At 46.4% G+C, this 21124-nt stretch overlaps 3 protein-coding genes across 6 annotated transcripts in view; 2 read left to right on the forward strand and 1 right to left on the reverse strand.

Annotated features, from left to right (window-relative positions):
* The first annotated feature begins 110 nt into the window (after window positions 1–110).
* On the forward strand, window positions 111–1389 carry LOC6554511 (probable enoyl-CoA hydratase). Its single transcript, XM_001981489.3, has 2 exons — window positions 111–1088; window positions 1154–1389. Exons 1-2 carry the CDS (start codon window positions 179–181, stop codon window positions 1267–1269), a joined length of 1026 nt encoding a protein of 341 aa, XP_001981525.2. The 5' UTR covers window positions 111–178; the 3' UTR covers window positions 1270–1389.
* Window positions 1321–21124, reverse strand: part of LOC6554512 (tubby-related protein 4) — a 27766-nt gene continuing 7962 nt past the window's right edge. Inside the window, exons 2-11 of one of the 4 annotated variants that reach the window (XM_026981243.1) lie at window positions 20741–20938; window positions 6729–6893; window positions 6204–6663; window positions 5621–6138; window positions 5336–5564; window positions 5006–5277; window positions 3027–4940; window positions 2637–2972; window positions 2388–2573; window positions 1321–2324 (exon numbers count right to left, since the gene is read on the reverse strand). In XM_026981243.1, the coding sequence (XP_026837044.1) occupies window positions 2208–2324; window positions 2388–2573; window positions 2637–2972; window positions 3027–4940; window positions 5006–5277; window positions 5336–5564; window positions 5621–6138; window positions 6204–6663; window positions 6729–6893; window positions 20741–20836 (4293 nt within the window). In that variant the 5' untranslated portion in view covers window positions 20837–20938 and the 3' untranslated portion in view covers window positions 1321–2207. Of the gene's footprint in view, window positions 2325–2387; window positions 2580–2636; window positions 2973–3026; window positions 4944–5005; window positions 5278–5335; window positions 5565–5620; window positions 6139–6203; window positions 6664–6728; window positions 6894–20740; window positions 20939–21124 lie in introns of all 4 variants that reach the window. The other 3 variants (XM_001981490.3, XM_015153867.2, XM_026981241.1) reach the window with 3 other exon arrangements.
* LOC6554513 lies at window positions 10261–12928 on the forward strand. The gene is made up of 4 exons (XM_001981491.3): window positions 10261–10637; window positions 11648–12074; window positions 12130–12257; window positions 12327–12928. The coding sequence occupies exons 1-4, from the start codon at window positions 10404–10406 to the stop codon at window positions 12810–12812; spliced, it is 1275 nt and encodes a 424-aa protein (XP_001981527.1). The 5' UTR covers window positions 10261–10403; the 3' UTR covers window positions 12813–12928.

A 21124-nucleotide genomic window follows, 5' to 3' on the forward strand; every position in this document is an offset into this window, starting at 1 on the left:
CATGCTTATATAGAGGGGGCTCGACCAATATTCATAAAATGTAAACAACATTTTGAATTGAATTGTTTTTTTTTTTAACAGAAAAGTTGAATAATTACTTCCTAATTAAATAATTTAATATTAAATATTAAAAAATTTGCTTTTGCACTTATTATCAACCCCTTTGAAAACTACGCCCATGCAGATTATGTCCACAGTTGCTTTGAGCGTCGTAATGAGCAGATTTGTTTATAAACTTTTACAGAGTGTAAACCGAACCAATTCGGGCTGCAGACACCTTTCTTTGTCTGCTGTAAGAAATGCCGGAAGCGAATCTCAAGAGGGGGTTCCTGCCCGCACAGTTCTGGTGGAGAAGGACTCGCACATAACACTTATTGGCCTAAATCGCGAGCAGCAGCGCAATTCGATTGATGCCAACACCGCGGAGCAGCTGACCGAAGCCATCAGCCAATTTGAAGCGGATGATAGTTCTCCGGTGGGTGTGCTCTACGGCATAGGCGGCTCCTTCTGTGCCGGCTATGATCTGGAGGAACTGGAGGCGGAGGCGCAACGCGGCAGCCTCAATTTTCTGTTGCGTCACGAGGGCTCCATTGGACCAACTAGGCGGCATCTACGCAAGCCAATTGTTTGCGGCATCAACGGGTTCTGTGTAGCCGGAGGATTGGAACTGGCTCTGATGTGTGATCTCCGGGTGATGGAGGACACTGCTGTGCTGGGATTCTTCAACCGACGGCTTGGCGTTCCTCTGAGCGATGGTGGAACTGTGCGTCTAGCCGCTGCAGTGGGCTACTCCAATGCCATGGACATCATCGCAACAGGAAGACGCATCTACTCCGGGGAGGCCCGCCGAATAGGTTTAGTGAATCGCGTTGTAGCCACCGGCACAGTTTTGGGTCAAGCTGTAAATCTGGCCTTTTCCATAGCAAAGTTCCCCATGGCTTCCCTAATGCACGACAGGAATGCTGTTCTCGAAAATGCCAATGCCTACAACAAACCAGGATTCCATGTGGCCAGTTATAATGAGGTCATGAATGTAACCTCACCCATGATAACGGACATGCAGGAGGGCGTAAAGCGTTTCAAGAACTGTGAGTAGTTTTCGTTGTCATTCCTAGAAACCCCGTATTAATAGCATATAATGTATATATTTTAGCTGAAGTAAAGGGCGCCAAAACCGATTCGTGGAGCATCAAGGAGAAAACCATTCCAGATTGGGAAAAAGCCGAAATCGAGATCGAAAAACAAAATGAGAAGACATCACGTAGTTAGTAGTTATAAAAATTCTTTAAGTCTTCTGGTTAGTTGCAATACTTTGTTGTTATTTATAAAACGAAAGCCTTTATTCACGTAAAATACATTTATTTAATGATTTATGTAGTTGACCGCCTAAATCGCTTACGACTCGCGCTTATTTCAATATTCACAACAATTACAATAACGAATTTTCCTTGAAATTAAGCCTAACTACAAAAAAGAGTTGAGAGGAAAAGCACAAAGTTCTGTATTCCTTGCTGTCGATCGATTCAACACATTCACAATTAGTTTACACTTATAAAAAATATGCTAGCGCCAAGTAATCGGACTTGTCCTCTTACTTACTATGAATTTTTGTTATCAAGTGCTGGGCCAAGCGGTTTGCTGGTCTCGCCAATATGTCTTAGTTCTAGGAGTTAACAAAAGGAGTTATTGCACTTAAATCGAGTAAAGCGAGAAACGAAGCTCTATGCAAAAAAGGCTGCTCTTGTACAAACTAGTATTAAAAACCGACCGATCGTTAATCGTGTTATAGTAGTTTGATTTAAAATTCATCGTACATCGTACATCGTCGTACTACACCTAACATTTACACTCGGCTACACTTAATCCAAAAAATTTGTCATACAAATATTGCACAAAAATGGATCGGACTGTGAGTTTGCACACCCATGTGCGCACTCGTGTTTCAATGCGCTGCACATGGCAAAACCTTCAATCAAGTGGTGGTACGTGTTCACATACATAATCACTAAAGTACGGTGTTCGGAAACCTAAAGACCACAATACATATACAATATATACAAAAGAAGAAGCAATTTTCGCTAACCATCCGTCCATCCCACCGTGTCTGGTATAAAAATATATATAGCGTAGGCCAAAAAAGCAATTGCTGCATTTTAAAGATGCGCTGCGATGCGATACGATGCGATTCCTGATCCCTCAATACCCGATTACTTAAGTCGCTGTGTCACATTGGCCAGAGCCACGGCAAAGGCCTGGAGGGCGGAGAAAGGATACTGGAAATCCAGGGTGTAGGCATTTCCATCAATGCGACCGAATTGCATGACCTGTTGAGTGGATTCAAATGTTATTTGTGTGATCCTTTGGATTGCCTTCTAAGCCAAACCAACCTGCTTGCCACGAAACTCGATTTGGAAGTTCTTGGCAGACTCCTGGGTAACGCGACCGCCAAAGTCCAGCTGGTACACCTGGCTCATCTCATTCCACATGGGCGCCTTATTGTGCATCACGAATTCACGACGCACTGGCGCCGGATTGGCACAACCAGCACTGCCATTGGGCTCTATCTTGCCGCGCTTCAACTGTGGGTAAAGATTTTTCCATCAAAATAATTAAAGTATTTTGATTTACCAAGTTACCTTCTGGCGCAGTTGGGCCTTTTGGAAGGTTTCCAGGTCGCGATACTGCTTGCCATTGCCCGTGTTGTTGCTCTCCTCACCGGATCCATTGGTCTGGTTACCCTCATCATCGGAGCTCTCGATAATACTCTGTTTTTTGCGCTGGCGTCGGTTTAAAAGCGGCGAATTCAATATGTGGCGAATGGGAGAGTTGCTCTGCTGCCTTTTATTCTTTTTGCTGGCTGCCGGGGACGCTGGCGAACTTCGAGGCAGTCGTTGTGGCGTTGAAGGAGGCGTCAGGCGACCCTCGTCTAGATCACGTAGACGGCTAATTATGTTCTCCAAAGTAGTGAGGGCCTAGCATATGGAATGTGGGTTATTAAAATTCATTTTTACGAATACAACACTCACCTGAGTATGCAGAGAAACCGAAGCCTTGGCCTCCACTGGTGTGGCTTCCACAGTGCCACAAGCTGCTCCCGTGATCTCCGGCTGCGGTTGGCGCTCTAAAGTACTGGCGTTACTGGAACCATTAAGTTGCGCCTGGGCTGGCTGTTCCTTGCGCCTCCAACGCACCTCGGACAGCTGCTTCACAAAGCTGAAGCCATTGTCCTGCTTCCTTCCCAGCAGTGGAGTCGAGTTTTCGGTGCCCGAAGTTTCCTTACTGCGGCCGATGCCAAATCGATGTTTCCTAGTAAAAAGTGGCGAGTCCGTGAAGCTAGTTATAACATCGAAGCGTTTCTTGGGCGCTGGCTTGGCCTGCACCTCAGGAGGCTCCTTGGTCGGCTCCACAGCGGGCACGACGGATGTAATCTCATCCAGGACGGAGCTCGCTGAGGGCTGACACCGTTTGCAGGCACTGCTGGGGCTCATGTTGTTGCGGCACTTGAAGCACAATGTGTTGGCCGCACTGCTGCAAGCGCTGCTATCGGAGATCTCCTGCAGCTTGCGCACCACCTGCTCGTGCTCCTTGCTGGACAGCTTTGTCTGTAGGGACAACAGGTCGCAGGAGTCCAGGCTCTTGGACTTTCCAGTTTGCTGCAGCTTGTGCCGTCGGGCATCCTCCTGCTGTTGCCTTTTCCGGCGATTCCTTCTCTTGTCCACCAGTATCAGCCGCTTGTTTGGCGCATCCTTACGCAGAGCGGACAACGCTTCGTCGGATGGCGTGATAGCCACCGAATCCAGATATCCGACACTGCAACTGCGCGTGATGGAATCGGGCAAGGCAGGAGCAATTGAAACCACCGTTGGCGTTCGTTTCATGCTGCTGCTACCTGGCGTAGGCGTTGGCGATTGCGTCTCCTCATCGATATACAACATCTCCCGTCGCTTTGCCGTCGAGGATGTAGTTGGCACCGCACACTTAACCCGTGCATCCATGCGTTCCAGATTTAAATTGAGGTTCAGCGGCACGGGATTCACATGGCTGTTGGCCGAACGCACTGGCTCCGACATCAGGGCATTCTTCACCTGAACCACATTATTGGCATAGTCCGCATTGCTCGAGTAGGACATCAGGGTGGTCTGACCAGCGGCGGGCACTGCCGGACGCTCGAAGATGATGTCCGAGGGAGCCACTGCGTTCTTGGGACTCTGCAGCGTGGGCACTGCTCCGTCGCAGTACAGTGGCGAGATGGCGTGACGCGACTGGCAGCTGGAATTTGAGCTGGAGCGGCTGTAGCTGTTTTTGAAGCTGCTGATCGTCTTGGGACGCGTTATGGTCTTACTGCAGCTGGGTCCAGGACCCGAACCATTCGAGGGAGCCTGGTGCAGAAGCACAGTGGTTGTATGGCTGGCTGTGGCTCCTGCCTCCTGGGATTCGTTGGAAGAATCATCATCATAGCTCTCCGCCCGCGCCAAAGGACTTAAGCCCGCCGACGAGCCCGATCCTCGTTCTCCGTTCACAGTCAATGAGTTCTTGTGTCGCGCCAGAATTCGATTTGGACGCGGTGACATGGGTGCTATCAATGGTGCAGATGCTCCATCGGTGAGGCGACGTTGCGGTATTATCGGCGGCTTTAAGGAAGCCCCGTCCTGAGTGGTGATCACATTAACCTGCGGCACTGCATCGTGATGTATTCCCTGGAGCTGGTGGTGCTCGTCCTCGTCCTCAGAGAATATGTTCGGATTAAAGCTGGGATCGGGACCAGGTGGAAAATCGTCGCGCAGCTCGGTGATGACCAGCGTCATTTGACGCGGCTGCAAATGCAGTAGGGACGTCTTATAAGTTACTTGGCCTAAATTGGCTGGGACGGTTTTGGCAAGTCCATGGATCTTGAACTTGGTTCCCCAAATGTTGGAGGTCACCTCGACCAGCTTGACTTCCTGCTTGAGAAAACGAAAGGAATCAGTGATGGCGTGGGTCTTCTCTGGGAGTGAATGACACCTACCTCCGGCAGTGTGTCCACATAGGCCAGTTCATCCAGGCTGTCGGGATCGTTGGTTACCCCGCTCCCAGAAGCGCTCAGCCGATCGCCCGCTTGGTGACGTCTCTTTGGACGCACTCGCTTCTTGCGAGGCGTGCGTGGGGAGCCAAAGCGAGATCTGTCCTCGAAGTCACTGTCTGATGAGTCGGTGCGGCCACTATTCCCCGTGGTGGTGGACTGGCTGGAGCCCGAGGAGCTCTTGGCCTCGGCGGAGTATTGAAAGTACAAAGGGGAATCTGCCGGAGGAATCAATATTAAAGAGCCTTGTCTATATTTTCTTATGAAGATACCTACCATTTACTTGAGGATCAAAGATGACAAACTCAGGGCGAATCTTGGAAGTGCGCTTGCCCTTGAGCAGCGGCACCAATCCGCCCAGATACTCCAGATACAGCGTATAGCATGTGCCGGAGCTCAGATTGGAGTCGTCATCGTGCCGGATCATGGTGCAGTGCAGCCGGGTGGAGCAGAGCGGTGGTCGCGAAACAAAGTCACGCAGCGACTTGAGGTCAGGTACACAGCACTGTATACATATATTTAATCAGTAAACTGGAATAATGCGTTATGAGCTAAACTTACTCTTATCGTTTGAGCAAACAGATTGCCAATGAGAGACTTAATCCTAGAAGGCAACGGCAGCAGGGGCAGCAGCGACTCGGATCCGACGCTCGCCTGGATCTCCAGACGGCACAGCAGCTGCAGGGAGGCCACTCGTCTGGAGACCCAGGCAATGTGGACCTGTGTCCCCGTGGCGATGAACAGTCGCTTGTCGTTGTGGCCCCAGGTGATGGCCGAAACGGTGGCGGTGCTGCATGGAATGTGAGCCTGATAGAGACAGGTGCCCGTCTCCGTGTAGAACTTGACCAGATTCGTGTAGCTACTGGGCGTGCCCATGTCCTCTGTCTTGGTTCCGTCCACTCCAGTTCGCAGGGTTCCCGCTACCGCGAGCAACTCGCGGGAGTTGCTCCACTCCATGACCATGCCGAGGGCGCCATTAAGGCATGTGTTGATATGTGCGGGTGAGACGTCGTCAAACGACTTTAGCAAGTAGATATATCCATTCTGGAAGCTTACTGCTAGGACAAAGGAGCGCTTGGCTATGGGAATGAAAATAATGCGGGTTAACATGGTTAACATATCTTCTTCCATTTGGGTCACTCACCCGCATTGGTTACACCGGGCTCCGCCTCCTCGCCCTCCTCCATCTTGAACTTCTCGCAGGACCAAGCCATCGAGGTGATGGGCACATCGTTGGACAGCTGAACCTGCGACACCATCGCTCCGTGAACATCCATCACAATAACCTGGCCCTGGGTGGTGCCGAAGTACACCTGCTGGTCGTCGGGCGTCCAAATGCCGCAGGTAATGGTGGACTCCAGGTTGAGCATGGAGGACCAATACCGCTGCCCAGCCACGGATCCCACCAGAACGAAGCCATCCTGGTAGCAGATCAGTGCCATGCGACCATCGTGTGACCAGGAGAAGTGCGTTACCGGTGTGTTCCGATCGTTGATCAGCTCGATGGACCAGCGACCCTCATACTTGATCCACACAAAGATGATGCCCGAACTATCGCAGGAGGCCAGCTTCTGATACGGTTCATTCCACTTGACCAGGATAACCTGTTGGTCAAACATTATTAGTAAGTAGGCACTGCAAAACTCGGTATTGTGGCTACACTACTTACATCCGATCTATGTCCGCGTAGGTTATAGTTGGTCCTCAGCGGATAGTCCATGTTCTTGCGGCAATGTGAGGTGGTAAAGGTCACGCCCACAATGCCGCGCACATTGCCCGTGGCCAGCCATCCCTCCTGGTAGTAGTTGGTGCGGTTCAGCTTCCATCCCTCGTCCTGGAAATGAATAGAAAAGGAAATCGAGTTGAATGGGATGTCCACAGCTGTCGACAGCTGCTTGGCAGTTCGCCTAAGCAGTCGCCAATTGCGAGTCAAGTGCCCGTTGCTGGCTTCCAAAACGGATTCCAAAACGGATTACCCCAGGCTTGAGGCCCATCGTCCCTGGCCCATTCACACATTCGCCAGCATCGACAGCCGGTCGGTTGGCTTGGTAAATATGCTCCACTTTCCGACTGCATCGCTTTATTCCCTGCTCTTTGAGCCGATCAACCTGCCAGCTGCCTATTTCACAGCCCGAGGCTGGGCACTTTTCCCCAACCCCCAGGAACTTGGGGTCGCTGGGGTGTGCTCACCATGGTGATGCCAAGGAATGCTCTTCAATTTGGGCATATTTTACATGCTAGCTTCATTAGGAGCTTAAGTCAAACAGTTCTTTTTATTCCCTAATTAACGGAGTAAGCCCCTCAGTGTGAGTCAAACATCTTGCTTTCTGTCTAGGAATCGCATTTAATAAAGTTATTTAAAGGCAAGTTGCTTTGCTTAACTACATTTAAACTCAGTGCAAGTGCTTTGTTCTTACAAAAATCGTAATTATTTTCCTTGCTTTGCTTCTTGTGCAATCAAAGTTAGCAATCAATACGTAGCTCAAAATGAATTCGCTTATACAAAGGTAATGGAGAACTTGCACTTGTTTGGGAATGAATTGAAAGCAATTATGCCATCCAATTAACATTTCAAAAGCTTCCCACAGTCGCCATCAGTCAGTCGAGCATTCATTCTGCAACTTTTAACCGGGTTTGTTTGCCTGCTGGGCATTTTCCCGCTGCGGGCTTTCTTTGGGCAAACTCTTTGCCAGTTTATCAACTGCAGCAGCAGCAGCAGCTGCTCCTGCTGCTGCAGTGGCACTCAACCGCAGTGCCTCCTCCTGTTTTACAATTTGATTTGATTGTCGAGAGCCGCCAAACGCCCAACCACCCGGAATTGATTGTTTTTCCGGGCGGAGCCCGTACACAAAAGCTTAGCCTACATTTCGGCGCGCAGCGAGGAATATTTCAATTTAAACCAAAATTCGGGCGCTTTCAGCATTTTGGCTAATCCCCGCTAAGCCGAATGGGGCGTTTTTTGGCGCCCAAATCCAATTTGTGGGGCATAAATTAAAATGCCGCCGCAGTGGCAAAAACAAAAATTACGAAAATTTGTAATTTCCGTTTCGGACAGTGGGCGCTACGCAGTGAACCTTGCTGGGCCGTTAGCCAAGTTAATTGCTTTATTGGCCTGATTGATTGGCGTGCATATGCTGATGTCCTTGCTGATTCAATTATATAATTGAACGGGCACACACACTATCAGTCGTGCAGGCAATCGAATGGCCAGGCTCGCTGGCTCATTATGGCACAATTGAGCAGGGAAAACGCTTCATTGACAGCAATTATGAGCAGCCGTCATTCGTCATTCCCCATGCGGCATTGCTTTGTGGAGTGTTATTAACCTTTCACTGGGCCACTTGAACCGGATCTGGTCCGTGCTCTTGGCCAAAATAGATGCACTCGAGAGCCACTCGATTCGATTTTACATTTTCCACTGCATGCGCGACGGCACTTCAGCTTAATAAGTATATCACGAACCAATAAATTGCTACAATGAAATCGTTTAGAGAACGCCTGACGAAACAGTCGAATTGGCAATTGAATTAGCCAATGTTTGCTTTAAGCATTCAAATGCTGCAAATTTCCGTTTTCACTTTGGCTAATGCAATTTCCCTCAAACGCTGTAATTTCATTTCATCGCAAACAGCAGCAACATCAATGTCAAAACTGCGACATCAAGGCAACGCCGCTGACAGCCTCACACTTTGGCCACGTCTTCAGCTTTGGGCCTTAAATGTCCAAGTGGCTACTTGTAACTTGTTAGCCGCTAGCCGAGGTTGACACATCCTGCTCGTCTGCTGGAAAATTCGCTTGGAAAACGACCTGAGAAACGTCTGAGTTCACCATTTGGAATACTTAAATTCGTTGCGACAAAGTTGATGGTGTTTTCTGGCCCCAGGAGAGAACATGGCCAAAAACCAGATGCCTGCCTGCGATTATGCTGCAGTTGTGGCTGCAGCAGCGGCAACATGGGCTCCATAAATTATGTGGCAGCCATTTGGCACACGAAACGGCATTTCCTTGCTGCTCCATTTCGCAAATACACAGCACACACGCATTTAATTAAAAAAAAGAGAACATTTTTAAGGCTAAAAGCGGCAGCACCTGACTGACCGACCCCATAAATTTTCCCGATTCTCCCCACTTTCCCCATTTTCACACACGTGCACATTAACCATAATTGCAATTTATTATGCATGCCAATGGCAACCCGCGACGCATTCGCATCCGCTTCATTATCCTCATGAACACGGCACTAATGGCCAAAAGTGCGTATAAACGGCCAACTAATGCTAATAAGCATTTAATACATTAAATATTTGGTTCAACGCTTCACAAGTGGCCCATAGAAAATCAGAATTCTGTCATTTATTAGCCAAAAAACTTGTATAAATAATAAAGGGCTTTTTGTGAAAGAGCTCTTTTGGAACAGCAAAGCTTATAAACATTTAATAAACTGTTTAGTGAAGCGTCAACATAAAACGGTTTTTTAACAAAGCTTTATGCCTAAACACCTTTGACCAGCAGCAAAATGCCCACGAATACGGCATAAATTTAAATTATTTTTAATGAATTTGCTTTTCCCAAAAGCTTTTGATCTCTACACTAATCCAATAAAATGTTAACTTATTTATTAGTTTGTTAAGTGATGGCCATTGACCAGAAGAATTTTGTGAGCTTAATGTCAAGAACACTTTAATTAATTGATTAAGCCAGAGAAAATTGTTTGAAATTTCTTTTGCTAAGCCGGCGAAGGCCAGTAAATAAATATTCAAATACACTTTAATATAAAGCCAAAGTTTCCACTTCCAAAATGCCCCAAATCGTTGGAGCCCGCATGATAAAGTCAAGGAACTCTTATGCAAAACAGAACACTAATGCCCACGTATATATAGAAGCCAATCTATATGTGTATCTTTGGGCTATTTTTGCACCTTCTGCAGCCAATTTTAAACGCCATCCCAAAGGCAGTTTGGTGCTGCTTGTGGTCTTATTTTCGGGGTCGTTGACAAGGAGTTCAAAGTGTGGCCTGGAGAGCCATCGAATCCATTCGGGTCAAGTGCAGAGGCAACTAAAAACAGCTTGGAGAAGGTAAAGAGAACTACAACTGCCGGATGGCCAAAGAGTTTCGAGAGCATTTTCAATTTTCATCAACTCGTCGTCGTCTCGCAAACATTTTCTCTCGGCGAACGAAAGTGAATTTACGGAAAATAGCGGCGATCCATCAGCACTTGGCCTCAGTTGCCAAAGTTCTTTCGCGCCGTGCGATCGAAGATCTCTCTCGTGCGGATACTTCTGAAAATGATCCACATTTTCTAGCTACCAATTTCGAAAAAGCATCTAAAACAGGCGCTGCAATATGTGTGCAAACTTGCTTTGGTTGGGCCTAATTGCCCTTCTGGTTTTGGCCAAAAGTGGCGACTCGTTGGGGACAAAGCGCTACTTCGGCGTGGGCGAGAGGATGAATGGAGACCAGCTCCTGGTCAAGGATGTGCTGCATTCCCGTCCAGCCGGCGCCGGCGAGCTGCCCGGCATGACTTTCACCTACGAGGTTCTGGAGCCAATCACCTGCATCGAAATTCTATCGGAGGAAGTGAGTGCGGGGTGAAGGATGCAACTTTTATATTCTACAAATTACTTAAACAAAATATTACCATCCATTCTAGCTACTATTGAGCTCCCAAAGAAATTCTAAAATTCTAAAAATATGGGAAATATAGTTTGACAGCCGGAAGAATAAATTGCTTTTGTTGTTTTCGCAGTACAAACTTGTCATGTAAAAATGATGCAAATTAGTTTCGAAAAAAATGCAGACAGAAAATATTTCTGCATAATTAGTCGCAACTTGTGTATTTTGGATTATGAACAAGTGCGCGATATTCGATGGCTGACCCCTTGTTATTTTAAAATTATTATTTTTTTTATCCTTTTGCACATGCCCGCAACGAAAATAGAAACACAAACTTTTTTTTCGTCACAGCCAAACGACAAAAAGTTTGGCCCATAGATGTATTTTTATATCCAGTGCGTTTTCGCTGCCGGGCTGTGTTTACTATAGCTACTCGGCCGATATGTTTTCATATTTTTGGTTATTTGCTTTGCCCTAAAATATGATGGGCTTGTACTTCTAAAGTGTTCAATTTATCGACATCTGGGTCGATAATTGAAGATGAAATGAATGAAATGTATGTATATTGGGTAAGAAGATCGCATACTTTGAAGCCAATAAAAATAAAATAGCGTGATGAAATGTGGCAATTTGGCAAAGCCGACAAGTTAAATGGGCAAAAAAGGCGGAGGGAAACGAATACATATTAATTCTAGAAGAACAAGAAAGAAAACTTGAGCTGAATGCATTTTCAATTTGAGCATTTTTGAAGGCAATTATGACGCGGGATTTTCCCTAGAAAAACACAAATTATTCGTAAATCAAGTTTGGCTAAGTACATATACGTGGATGTCCGTGAATCTGATTGTCAGACCGAGTAAACAACTCGGAAAAATGTGGCAATCGCTGATGGATGTTGCCGAGTTGGTCGCGCTCGATTGGATCGGATCCAAATTGGAGAGGATTTCTCATTTGGCTACGCTTTTCCATTTCAGAACATTTCGGCGGAGGTAAAATTCAGCTTGGTGAATAGCCTCATCGTGGGCATAATCCAATTGGCTGCCAGCAATCAAAGCGTAGACCCATCCACCCCCGAAGAAGCCACTGTGCCACCAACCGCCGAATTCGATGTGACCATCATGGTGTTTGGCCTAAATGAGACCTCTGCGCACTTCAAACCCTATCTAGCCATCACTGGCGATCAGCAGTATCAGGGCGAGATGAGGCCCTACGAGGACGTCTTCCCGGAACCGGATCAATACGTCGAGGTATTTGACAACAACAGACGTGATGCTCTGGAGATCGACGAAGAAGATGACCATCTGTCCGAGGACGACATCGAAAGCTATACGGATGGACCTTTCGTAACAGATTATTTCGATAAACCGGACAAGTACATTGAAGTGGGAAAGAGGCAGGCGGGTAAGTTGACCAAGAATACTCCGCATATGATGTCTAATAGTACGCGACCCTTTAGGAGATGAACTTCTCTACGATTGCTATCAGACATCGTCGCAGGATTCGGAAACGCCAACCAACCACTCGGTGGTTTTCTACTACATCGACAATAATTCAATAACATACGTAAGGTTTGCTATACTGGATGTGAGTATTACGGGGTATGACTTATGTGTATAAATGGGCTTTTTAATTGGTACATTGGTACATTTTCAGCACTATGCCAATAGAAATTTCTCAGAGGCCGATTACAAAGCGCCCGTCGCGGAGTACAGTCACTATACGAGTGGCACCCTAAAGGCGGTCATTACGGATTACGATTCCAAGAGCCTCTTCGTCCAGATGTACGTATACGGATATCGGGGCCGCTCGGCGCCGGCCAGCTATGAGCCTTTCCTGCCGCCGCCACTGTGGCAAAAGGCAGTCCTGGAGTCCCGGACCAAAAGCAATGCCGCACCGCACTTGACGCCGCTACAGACGCTGCAGCTGCTGCTGCTGACCGGCCAGAGGACCACTCCGCCACCAGAAGCCTTCAACGGCAGCGTGGAGACGCACGAGGAGCAGCGTAGCATTCGGCCGGAGGAGATGATGTTCGAGCGGATCGAGGATGACAGTGAGAAGAATTCGGCTTTGCGCCAGATGAACCAGGGTATGGGAATGAGTGCCCTGCTGGGCCTGCTCTTCCTGATCCTGCACAACTAGGTAGCCGGGGGCATCATTAGTTAATCCATGGAAAGCTTTATGAGTAGTCTTTAGTTCAACATTCGCTCTATTGTATTTTACGAAATAAACTTTTGGCCTAAGCCAAGGCACACACACTCTTCCGCAAATTGAAAAAGTTGCGGCGAAAGTAGGTCATGGCATTGGCTTGGCCCCTGGACACCCGACCCCAAACCCCAAACCTTGCTCAAAACCGCACCCACAAACACTCTCACATGCGCCAACCCCTAGCCCATAGACCAACTCCCTTGGCAAATTATCTGCGTCGGCGGTGGTTGATTTGGCCAGGCCAACAAAGGGGAAGGCGGAAGAACAGAAAACGGAAAAACGGAAAAACGAAAAAGAGTGGAAATCCAACTGACGACAGCGGCCGTTTTCCAAAACCCATCCATTCACCCACTCCCATACCCATCGAATGTGTTTATTTGCTTGGACATTAAGTCGGACCCAAATGTGTCCTTTGCCTTGGCAATTTATGTGCCTTGTATTTGGTTTCAACGCAGCGGAGAGCAGCAAGTAGCAAAATTGGGAAAAAGGCAAATTTGTGTAACATCGGGAGGCGAGAAATCAAGAGTTTCGCATGGCAAATAATCCTTTAGGCGCTTAAAGTGTTTCGTAGGGGTTTCCAACTCGACAGCCCAGCGGTAGTCAAAGAAATCTAATAACTTTTATTTCAATTTCCGGCTGCAATGGCTACATATCCATGTGACAGTCGTCCTGCGGCTGCAATGCCATTACGTCCTTTGTTCCATGTCGTTTGCAGATGGCAAAGTACGAAATATAAAGTACCAAATACGTAATGCTACCTGGGCGTCTGCAGCAGGAGCAGTAAAAATGTCACAGCCACACCGAGGCACCAAGATGAAACCGTAGAGGGATAATGGCTTTCACATGGGAAACGGACGCAGCACGAGGACGACGACGAGGACGACTGTCCGGCACAAAGGACATGTGACTGAATGAATGACTGCACCGGAGTTGGAGAGCTTCGCAGGTGGGACTTTTACCGCAGGAGGGCACGAACGCACGAACAATATTTATGTTTAATTTACAACTGAAATTAAACAATATTTGCACCACTTGCCGCGCTTCCCACAGTCCAAAGCGGAAAACTTGAACAGTTTGAGGAAAATCCGGGGCGTGGAACCAGCTTGTGCGGAATTGTAAAAATGTTTCCTTTTATGCGTGCCAGCGCTTACAAAAGTTTGTATCCTCGGACATATAATTCAGGAATTATACGAGTGTATACACAAGCAAATACTGGCTTAATACACTGCACAAATTCAAGATATTTTAAGAAACTTGCAAATGATGAAGACTACTAGAAACTCGGAATGAAAGATACGAAATGCCTAATAAACCAGAACATATTCTTTCATATAATATACTTGTGGCACAGTTGTATGACTGCATAATACATTTCAAGGATATTTTGCATACTGCTGGGTTTATTTCTCAGTGCTTGTAAGCGTGTCTGTGCCACAAGGCGTGGCATTGTAAACAATATGGATAAGCAGCGCACAAGTGTCGTCCGCCTCCAAGCACCCGGCAACATGGACTCAACTCGATATCCGAGGCAAGCCAAGGGCATCCAGCCCAGCCCAGCCCAGCCCAGTCCAATTCCAATTGCAAACCCAATCCCCACCACCCAAGGCGACGCCATAAGGGGTGACGTGAGCTTTTGTCAATAACTTAATAACTTAAAATATGGTTTAATGCGCACGTAACAACATTTTGCCACTTGTGCCGAGCACATGGAGGTGTGAAAGGCTTGGATGTTTGGCAGGGCTGGTGGTGGGAGGTAACCAAGGAGGTTGCTTAACCCACCCACAGCCCGCCTTACATCCTCTCAAAGCCAAGGAAATATCCACCGACCAGGACGACCAGACAATGCCATTGGCAATGGGAATGGGATTGGGATTGGGATTGGGAATGGGACTGACTGGCAACTGGCAACTTTTATGGGCGTGTGGAAAAGTGGTTCGGTTCCTATGGCTTACAAGTGTATACACAGGATATAGTCGTACTGTGGCGATATAGCCTTATTCGCCTCCCGGCATTGCGCACGTGCTCCACCTTTTGATCCTTTTTAATGCCAGCCCAAAAAGCGATATCGATTTTTTTGCTCGTATGTTATGTTATTTTATTTTTTGTTGCCTCTGCCGCCGGAGCTGCATATGTGTTCGCATTTAAAATAATTAAAAAGAAATACAGCACGTTGCAGTAGCGAAGGCTTACAAAGAAATATTTGCAGTTAATGTGATTTACAAATAATTAAGAAAATAAGTGAGGGAGTGAGTTTTTCACATGCGAAAATTCTGGAATATTAAATTTAAATGGGTTCAAGATGCACCAACTGTTTTTGCCTGAGTGCAGAAGTTAAGTGGAATTTATATTAGACATAGAATCCAATCGAATCTAAGAGAACCGAAAATTCTAGAATATTAAATTTAAATGGGCTTAAGATGCACCAACTTTTTTTGTCTGACTGCAGAACTTAAATGGAAGTTATATTAGACATAGAATCTGTTTTACTATATCCTCTGCATTTTTGCTTTTACTGTATTTTCTGCATTTTTGCTTTTACTGTATCCTCTGCATTTTTATTTGGGAGCGAGTTGTCCCCACATGCGCCATTACCACAATTTGGTGGGGACAGTCGCTCCAGTGCATCCTTTCGGCTCCAGCTGCACATAATACATTCCCTCTGTTTTTGTGTGTTTGGAGACAAAACTGAACTCATTAGCGTTTGGGGCACAGGCGGTGGAAGGGGCATTTGCTCACATCGGCATCCCGTCGCCCCACAATGGGCACACGAGGCGTGGCATGTGGGCACATGTCTGGCTCACTGGTTTCTGCATTTGAATTTGCATTTTATTAAATTTCAAAAGCCCTTCACACATGCCCCCTTAGCCGGCGGAACCCCACTCTCGAGTACCCACCTGAAGCCCCCATTGTTAGACAGGTGGGTGGTGCACGGTGGTGCAAGGTGGTGCACGGTGGTGCAAGGTGGTGCAAGGTGGTGGTGGTGATGCCGAGTGCAAAAGGTTGAGCAATGCATATTTATGCACTTAATAACGCATTTTAGCATGCTCAAGTGCATCTCATCTTTTGTTACATTTCGCAGGACAAATAAAGGGGCTGGGTTGGAAAGTGGGTTGGCTTGCGGGGTGGAAAACAGATGGAAAGCGAGCAAAATGCGGACGACACAGAGCCAAATGAGTTTTCTCTGTGGAAAAACAGCCAAATGCTGCCTCTGTGAGTTGACAAATGGAGCATGAGAGTCGCTGACATGTTCATATGCAGAATCCATTCTCATATTACATGAATGCTGCCAGTGAAAGGGAAGCGAAATGTACACAAGAAAGGGAATAAATTAAAAGGCATAAGAACAGCACTGTCCAAAGTGAAATATTTATTGTTAAATCTCAATAAGAGAAACTTTATACACAGTATTTTGCTTATTCCAAGGCATACTAATAATGCATTTCTCTCGTTTTGGAAAGTGTACCTATGCGAAATTGAAAATAGAAAATCTCCACAAATTCGAGAGGCCAATCGAATCGAATTCAGAGCCTGGGGACCACAATCAACTCTAGTTCCTGCAATTCTGGCCAGCGTCACTGGCGTCACTCTAGAGTTATGCAATAACAATGGCAGGGCAGTTGCATAATTGATTGATTGAATCCGTATGCAACAATTGGACAGAGACAACTGGTTGGCCAGTGAGTGGCCAGAGTGGTCCGAACGGGAATATGGCTGTGGGCTTGCCTTTCCCAACCGACCATTGTGGACAAGTGGCAGGGACGCAAAGGACAAAACACAAAAACCGCAGCTCCTGGCGAAGGACTCGAGCGAAGGCAGTGCAAACAAACAAACAACGAAATGCTGGACAAACCAATCAATGACACAACTGAAAGCCACAACGTCAGCCAAGTGTGAAGAGCCAAGTGGGAATGATGGAGCAGTAGACACTTGGAAAAACGATGTAGCATAGTAATAAATTGCATTAGAAATGTAAAAGAAATATGCCAAAAATCGTGATTACTTAGTTGTAACATACGCATCTTTTCTAAAAGTTTTAAACCTATTTTATTACTTAAATGCCCATTTCTCTATGTGTACTAAGGAGCCACTGCTCAAGACATGTGTGGGGCATTGTGGGCACACTAAATTACAGTTTTCAGAGCCAAGAACAAACAATCGAAAGTGCAGACGCGCCTCCAGCAAAGAATCTGAATGTGATGTGGCCAAGGGTCGATGCTATTGGAATCGCACGACACAAAGGAAAAGCGGCGCCAATCGGCAAAGCGCCCGCCCCCCTCGTCGAGCCACTGCGTCCTTGGCCACAATGCTGTCTAATTGAAACTGTCGCCGGCAGAAGCCTGGTCGTAAATCAGGGCCAGCACGCGAAACTAAGCCAAGTCTGTTTCGAGATGTTGCGCCGCTGCCTAAACAATTAAAAAGTTTTCAATTAACTCGCGCGCAGCTACGAAAATTGGCACTTGTAATCGGCACCTGTTCAACAAGCGTAACAGAACAGAGAGGCCTGCGGATGTTTTCCCGGGCACAGCGATGTTTTTCGGGGGTTTCTGTTCCTGTTTAAATAAGCCTCGATGGGTGGTGGGGGTGGTGGGGGTTGGCACTACCACAAGCAGGCACGTAATACATTTATTACGCGTGAGCACGCCGTTCCCAGATGAAAATCTCTGTGTGTGTGCGCAAATGAGTTTCCAGCATTGCGTTGCATACTTTCGGGGTGGCAAAAGTTAGGCTTTAAAGAGCAGAATGCAAATGCCCGTGCTTTCTAATAGCTTGGGAAAAAGTATAGTGGCAGTAGAGGTACTCATTTTCCGTACACTTAGCCCTTGACTTGTGCTATAAATGTGTATAGAAAAGTGGTAATTCAAAGACTTGCCAACAAATGAAGACTAGCCATCATTTTGTATAAGCTTTTCATTTAATTTTACTATTAGGCTAAAGATTAATGTCATGCATGGGTCAAACCACCTTCTTCAGCAGCTTGCCACATTGAACCCCTTTTCCAGGGCACACAATTCGAGCGGAAAAGCAAAAGGGCGGAAAGGTGGCAAAAGCGGGCCATTATCCTGATCCGGTGGAAATTAACTTAGAGCACGCAGCGCCAGCACAAAATGGGCGACTGAGAGCATAATGGTCTGCTGCACATAATTAGCCAGTGGCCATTGCTGTCCATTGCAAAGGCCATTCAAGTGGTTTTGTGGTCACTGACCAGCTTTCAGCAGTCGCAGGATGCCTCAACTGTCGCAGGGATTGAAAAGAACTCAATTATTTTTTACTGCGCGTAATTAAAAGTCAGCAGAAACACATGAAAACGGCGAGGGAGCTCCTGGGTACAGGATTGGCCAGTGTCAGTGGCACTGGCAAATATTAATGATGTTAAACCCTCAAGCAACTGCTAATGATGATACTGCTATTGCTACTGCCACTAATTCCAGCGCTCGTCGAGTTCATCAGCAGTTGCCAAGTTAATTACGCTAAGTGAACCATTCCAGCTAAAAGCCATCATCTTCAGTGCTTCGTCTTCTGCAAGTTCAGCTCGAGTGGAAATTGTTATTCTTTTTGCATTATTAAAAGTTTGGCGAGACCAGGCGAGTTCATAAAAATGCGCCAAACTCCTGGGCTTGCCATAAATATGCAAAATATATATTCCCATATTCAGCTGAAACTTTTAATGCCCCTTGGGCCCCAAGAATATTTAAGCATGTGGTTGAAACTCGAGTATATAAAAGATTTATTGCTCTTTTAGGCTTAAAATATTACATTGGCCAGTCGAAACAGTTAAACAAATACTATGAGCGATCTATTTAGAATTTCAATCGCCGGAAAACCTATTCAAGACCTCAAGAAAAGTGTTCTTCCAAAATGTGTGAACAATTTTCCACTGCTCGCTATCGTTTCATCATTTAGTTATCATTAGATTTCATTTGTTATGGATTTTGCATAAAGCCAACCCACCAGAGAGAAAATTACGATGTTGAACCCGGGATTTCCCATGAAAGAGGCGACATGTGTGTCATGTGCCAGGCTATTAAATTTCATTTTATGCTTTCAGTTTTTGGTCCTTGTCCTCTGGCATGTCAATTTGCTGCCTCAATTTATGCGAAAATCCCGCGACAGTTGTTCAACCCTTAGAGTAACAGAAAAACAAACCAAAAGGAGTCCAGTCTTTGTTTGAGAGGTCCTTCTTCCTCAGAAGTGCTAGCAAACAGAAAACAAATACTGCAACAAGCTACGCCAACGATGACGCATTTCATCATAAATATTCTATTAATGGCAGTGCAGTTGTTAAAATATTATGATGCCATGAAAAGCTGGACTACTTTTTGGTTTGGGGCTGTGGGGGTGTGGCGGGTACTTAAAAAATCACTTCGTAATATTTCTCGCTTGTTTTAATACGCATTTTTTCGTTGAGATGATTTATGCGCGGAGGAAATGGAAATGAGGATAACCCCCAACGGGTTCGAATTTGTTTGCGTTTGGGGGGAGAATGTCTGCTTATCGCTCGTAAATTGCTGAAAGGCGTAACAAGAAATTAAGCTTGTGGCTTAACGCACTTGCAACAGAAATGGCAACGCAATCGGAATGGAAATGGAAACGGAAATGGGTTGCTTTCTGGCTAAAGGGGGTGGCATTACGAGGGCAACGATGCCACAGACACGCGTCCCTCACAAACCTCGACACGTGTCCAACTTAACACTAACTGCTGGTCACGAACACTCAGGCCAACTGGTTGTATGTTCTGATTTGTACTCATTTTCCATATTTTTAAGTATTTGCTCAGTTTCTTTAAGTGCACGCGCTCGTGTTGAAGGCAAAATTGAAAACAGTTAAACAAATCGCAAACGAGTTTATTGCTCGAGTGCGGTGCGCATCGCGGCACAAAGGATAGGTCCAGCCAGATAACCAGCCTAACCCACACATTCCACTCAGCCAACAAACATATCCCACTCGACCAACTCATCCAGCATATCCAGCATATCCTGCACATCCCGAGCTGAAAAGGACCGCAGCCAGACGAGGATCCACTCGAGGCTGCGTGGGCGGCATTCACTTAACTTTAATTTTGCGCTACAAAACACAAGAGGATGGAGTCAAGGAGCCGAGACAGACGTGATTGGATTTTTATATTCAATATAAAAAGGATTATATGGCATTTGTTGTGCAGGCATTGAGAGTTCATAATGATTGGAAAAGTTAGGGCCACGCAGACGAACCCTCTCTTCCGTTTGAGCTTTGGCCAACACGTGGCGTGTTAAATCAATTTTAAGACCGAAATGAGTGCAACGTGGCCATTAGGGACTCCTAATCCAGCGACACCTGCCATGTCCTTCAAAAGGTCTAAAACGGGCATACAGAAATAGCTCCTAGCGATGGTAAAAGCCTAAGCACTTCCGGTGTGAAAATGTTGTGAAAATGTTGAGCATGTGTGAAATATCCGGAGCTCTGTGAAGATTTTCTAGATTATGCAGAGATGCCAGGGAATAGCCAAGCAGAAGCCACTTTCCAATTTAAGACCTGGCCACACACCATTCCGGCTAATGGATAATGGCCAGCGGTCGGTCTTAATAGTTTCGCCTGACAGTTTAAAGTGCCGGACAGTTTAATGGACCTTGTCCAGTATTTATTGTATTAATATTGCCATCGCACAGAATGTGAGTAGCACAGCCCTCATGCACACTAAGGAAAATTAATGGCGGAGAGTACTCTATAATTAAATTCAATGAGACGTACTCGATGTCTTTCACTAGGGTTCACACTGCACTGGCACTTGTCCTGAAAGCATTTTGTCATTTTAGGCTCGGAATACTCTCCAATTGGGCTTAGTGATGATTAAGGCCCATGCCAATAGCTAATGATTGCTTACTCACCTCGGGTATATCATCTGGCACCTTTCCCATCCATGATAATGAGAGTATCGTGCAGTCGCATTTTGTGTTGATGTTGCGCTCGAAGTGTAAATGCATTTTATGGCCCAAAAGCGAAGGCCAACTAACTAGATCCTCAAGTTCTGGTTTTTCTGGTGTAGCTACAGCTGCTCAACGCCTATTTAAGCCGCAAACATGTTGCTGAAACGAAGAGGGAGAGAGAAAAGAGGAATGGGAATGAGTTTCATTATCGTTTAGTATAACATGCCAATAACTAATTTACGATGAAAGCGAAATGGAGTATACGAGTATGTGGCCGTTGTCGCTACTCGTGTTGCCAATGTTGTTATTATTATTCTGGTTACTGCTGCTGGTACCTTATCAGGC

The sequence above is a fragment of the Drosophila erecta genome, unplaced genomic scaffold (genome assembly GCF_003286155.1).
Source record: "Drosophila erecta strain 14021-0224.00,06,07 unplaced genomic scaffold, DereRS2 tig00000000-arrow-pilon, whole genome shotgun sequence".
NCBI lineage: Eukaryota > Metazoa > Arthropoda > Insecta > Diptera > Drosophilidae > Drosophila > Drosophila erecta.

What these genes read in the sequence shown, in the direction of transcription:
- LOC6554511 (XM_001981489.3), top strand. Translation starts at nt 179, where the DNA reads ATGCAGATTATGTCCACAGTTGCTTTGAGCGTCGTAATGAGCAGATTT. An exon ending in CGTAAAGCGTTTCAAGAACT is followed by an intron (nt 1,089 to 1,153) that starts GTGAGTAGTTTT and finishes TATATATTTTAG; the next exon opens with CTGAAGTAAAGGGCGCCAAA.
- LOC6554513 (XM_001981491.3), top strand. Translation starts at nt 10,404, where the DNA reads ATGTGTGCAAACTTGCTTTGGTTGGGCCTAATTGCCCTTCTGGTTTTG. An exon ending in TCGAAATTCTATCGGAGGAA is followed by an intron (nt 10,638 to 11,647) that starts GTGAGTGCGGGG and finishes TTTCCATTTCAG; the next exon opens with AACATTTCGGCGGAGGTAAA. An exon ending in TAAGGTTTGCTATACTGGAT is followed by an intron (nt 12,258 to 12,326) that starts GTGAGTATTACG and finishes GTACATTTTCAG; the next exon opens with CACTATGCCAATAGAAATTT.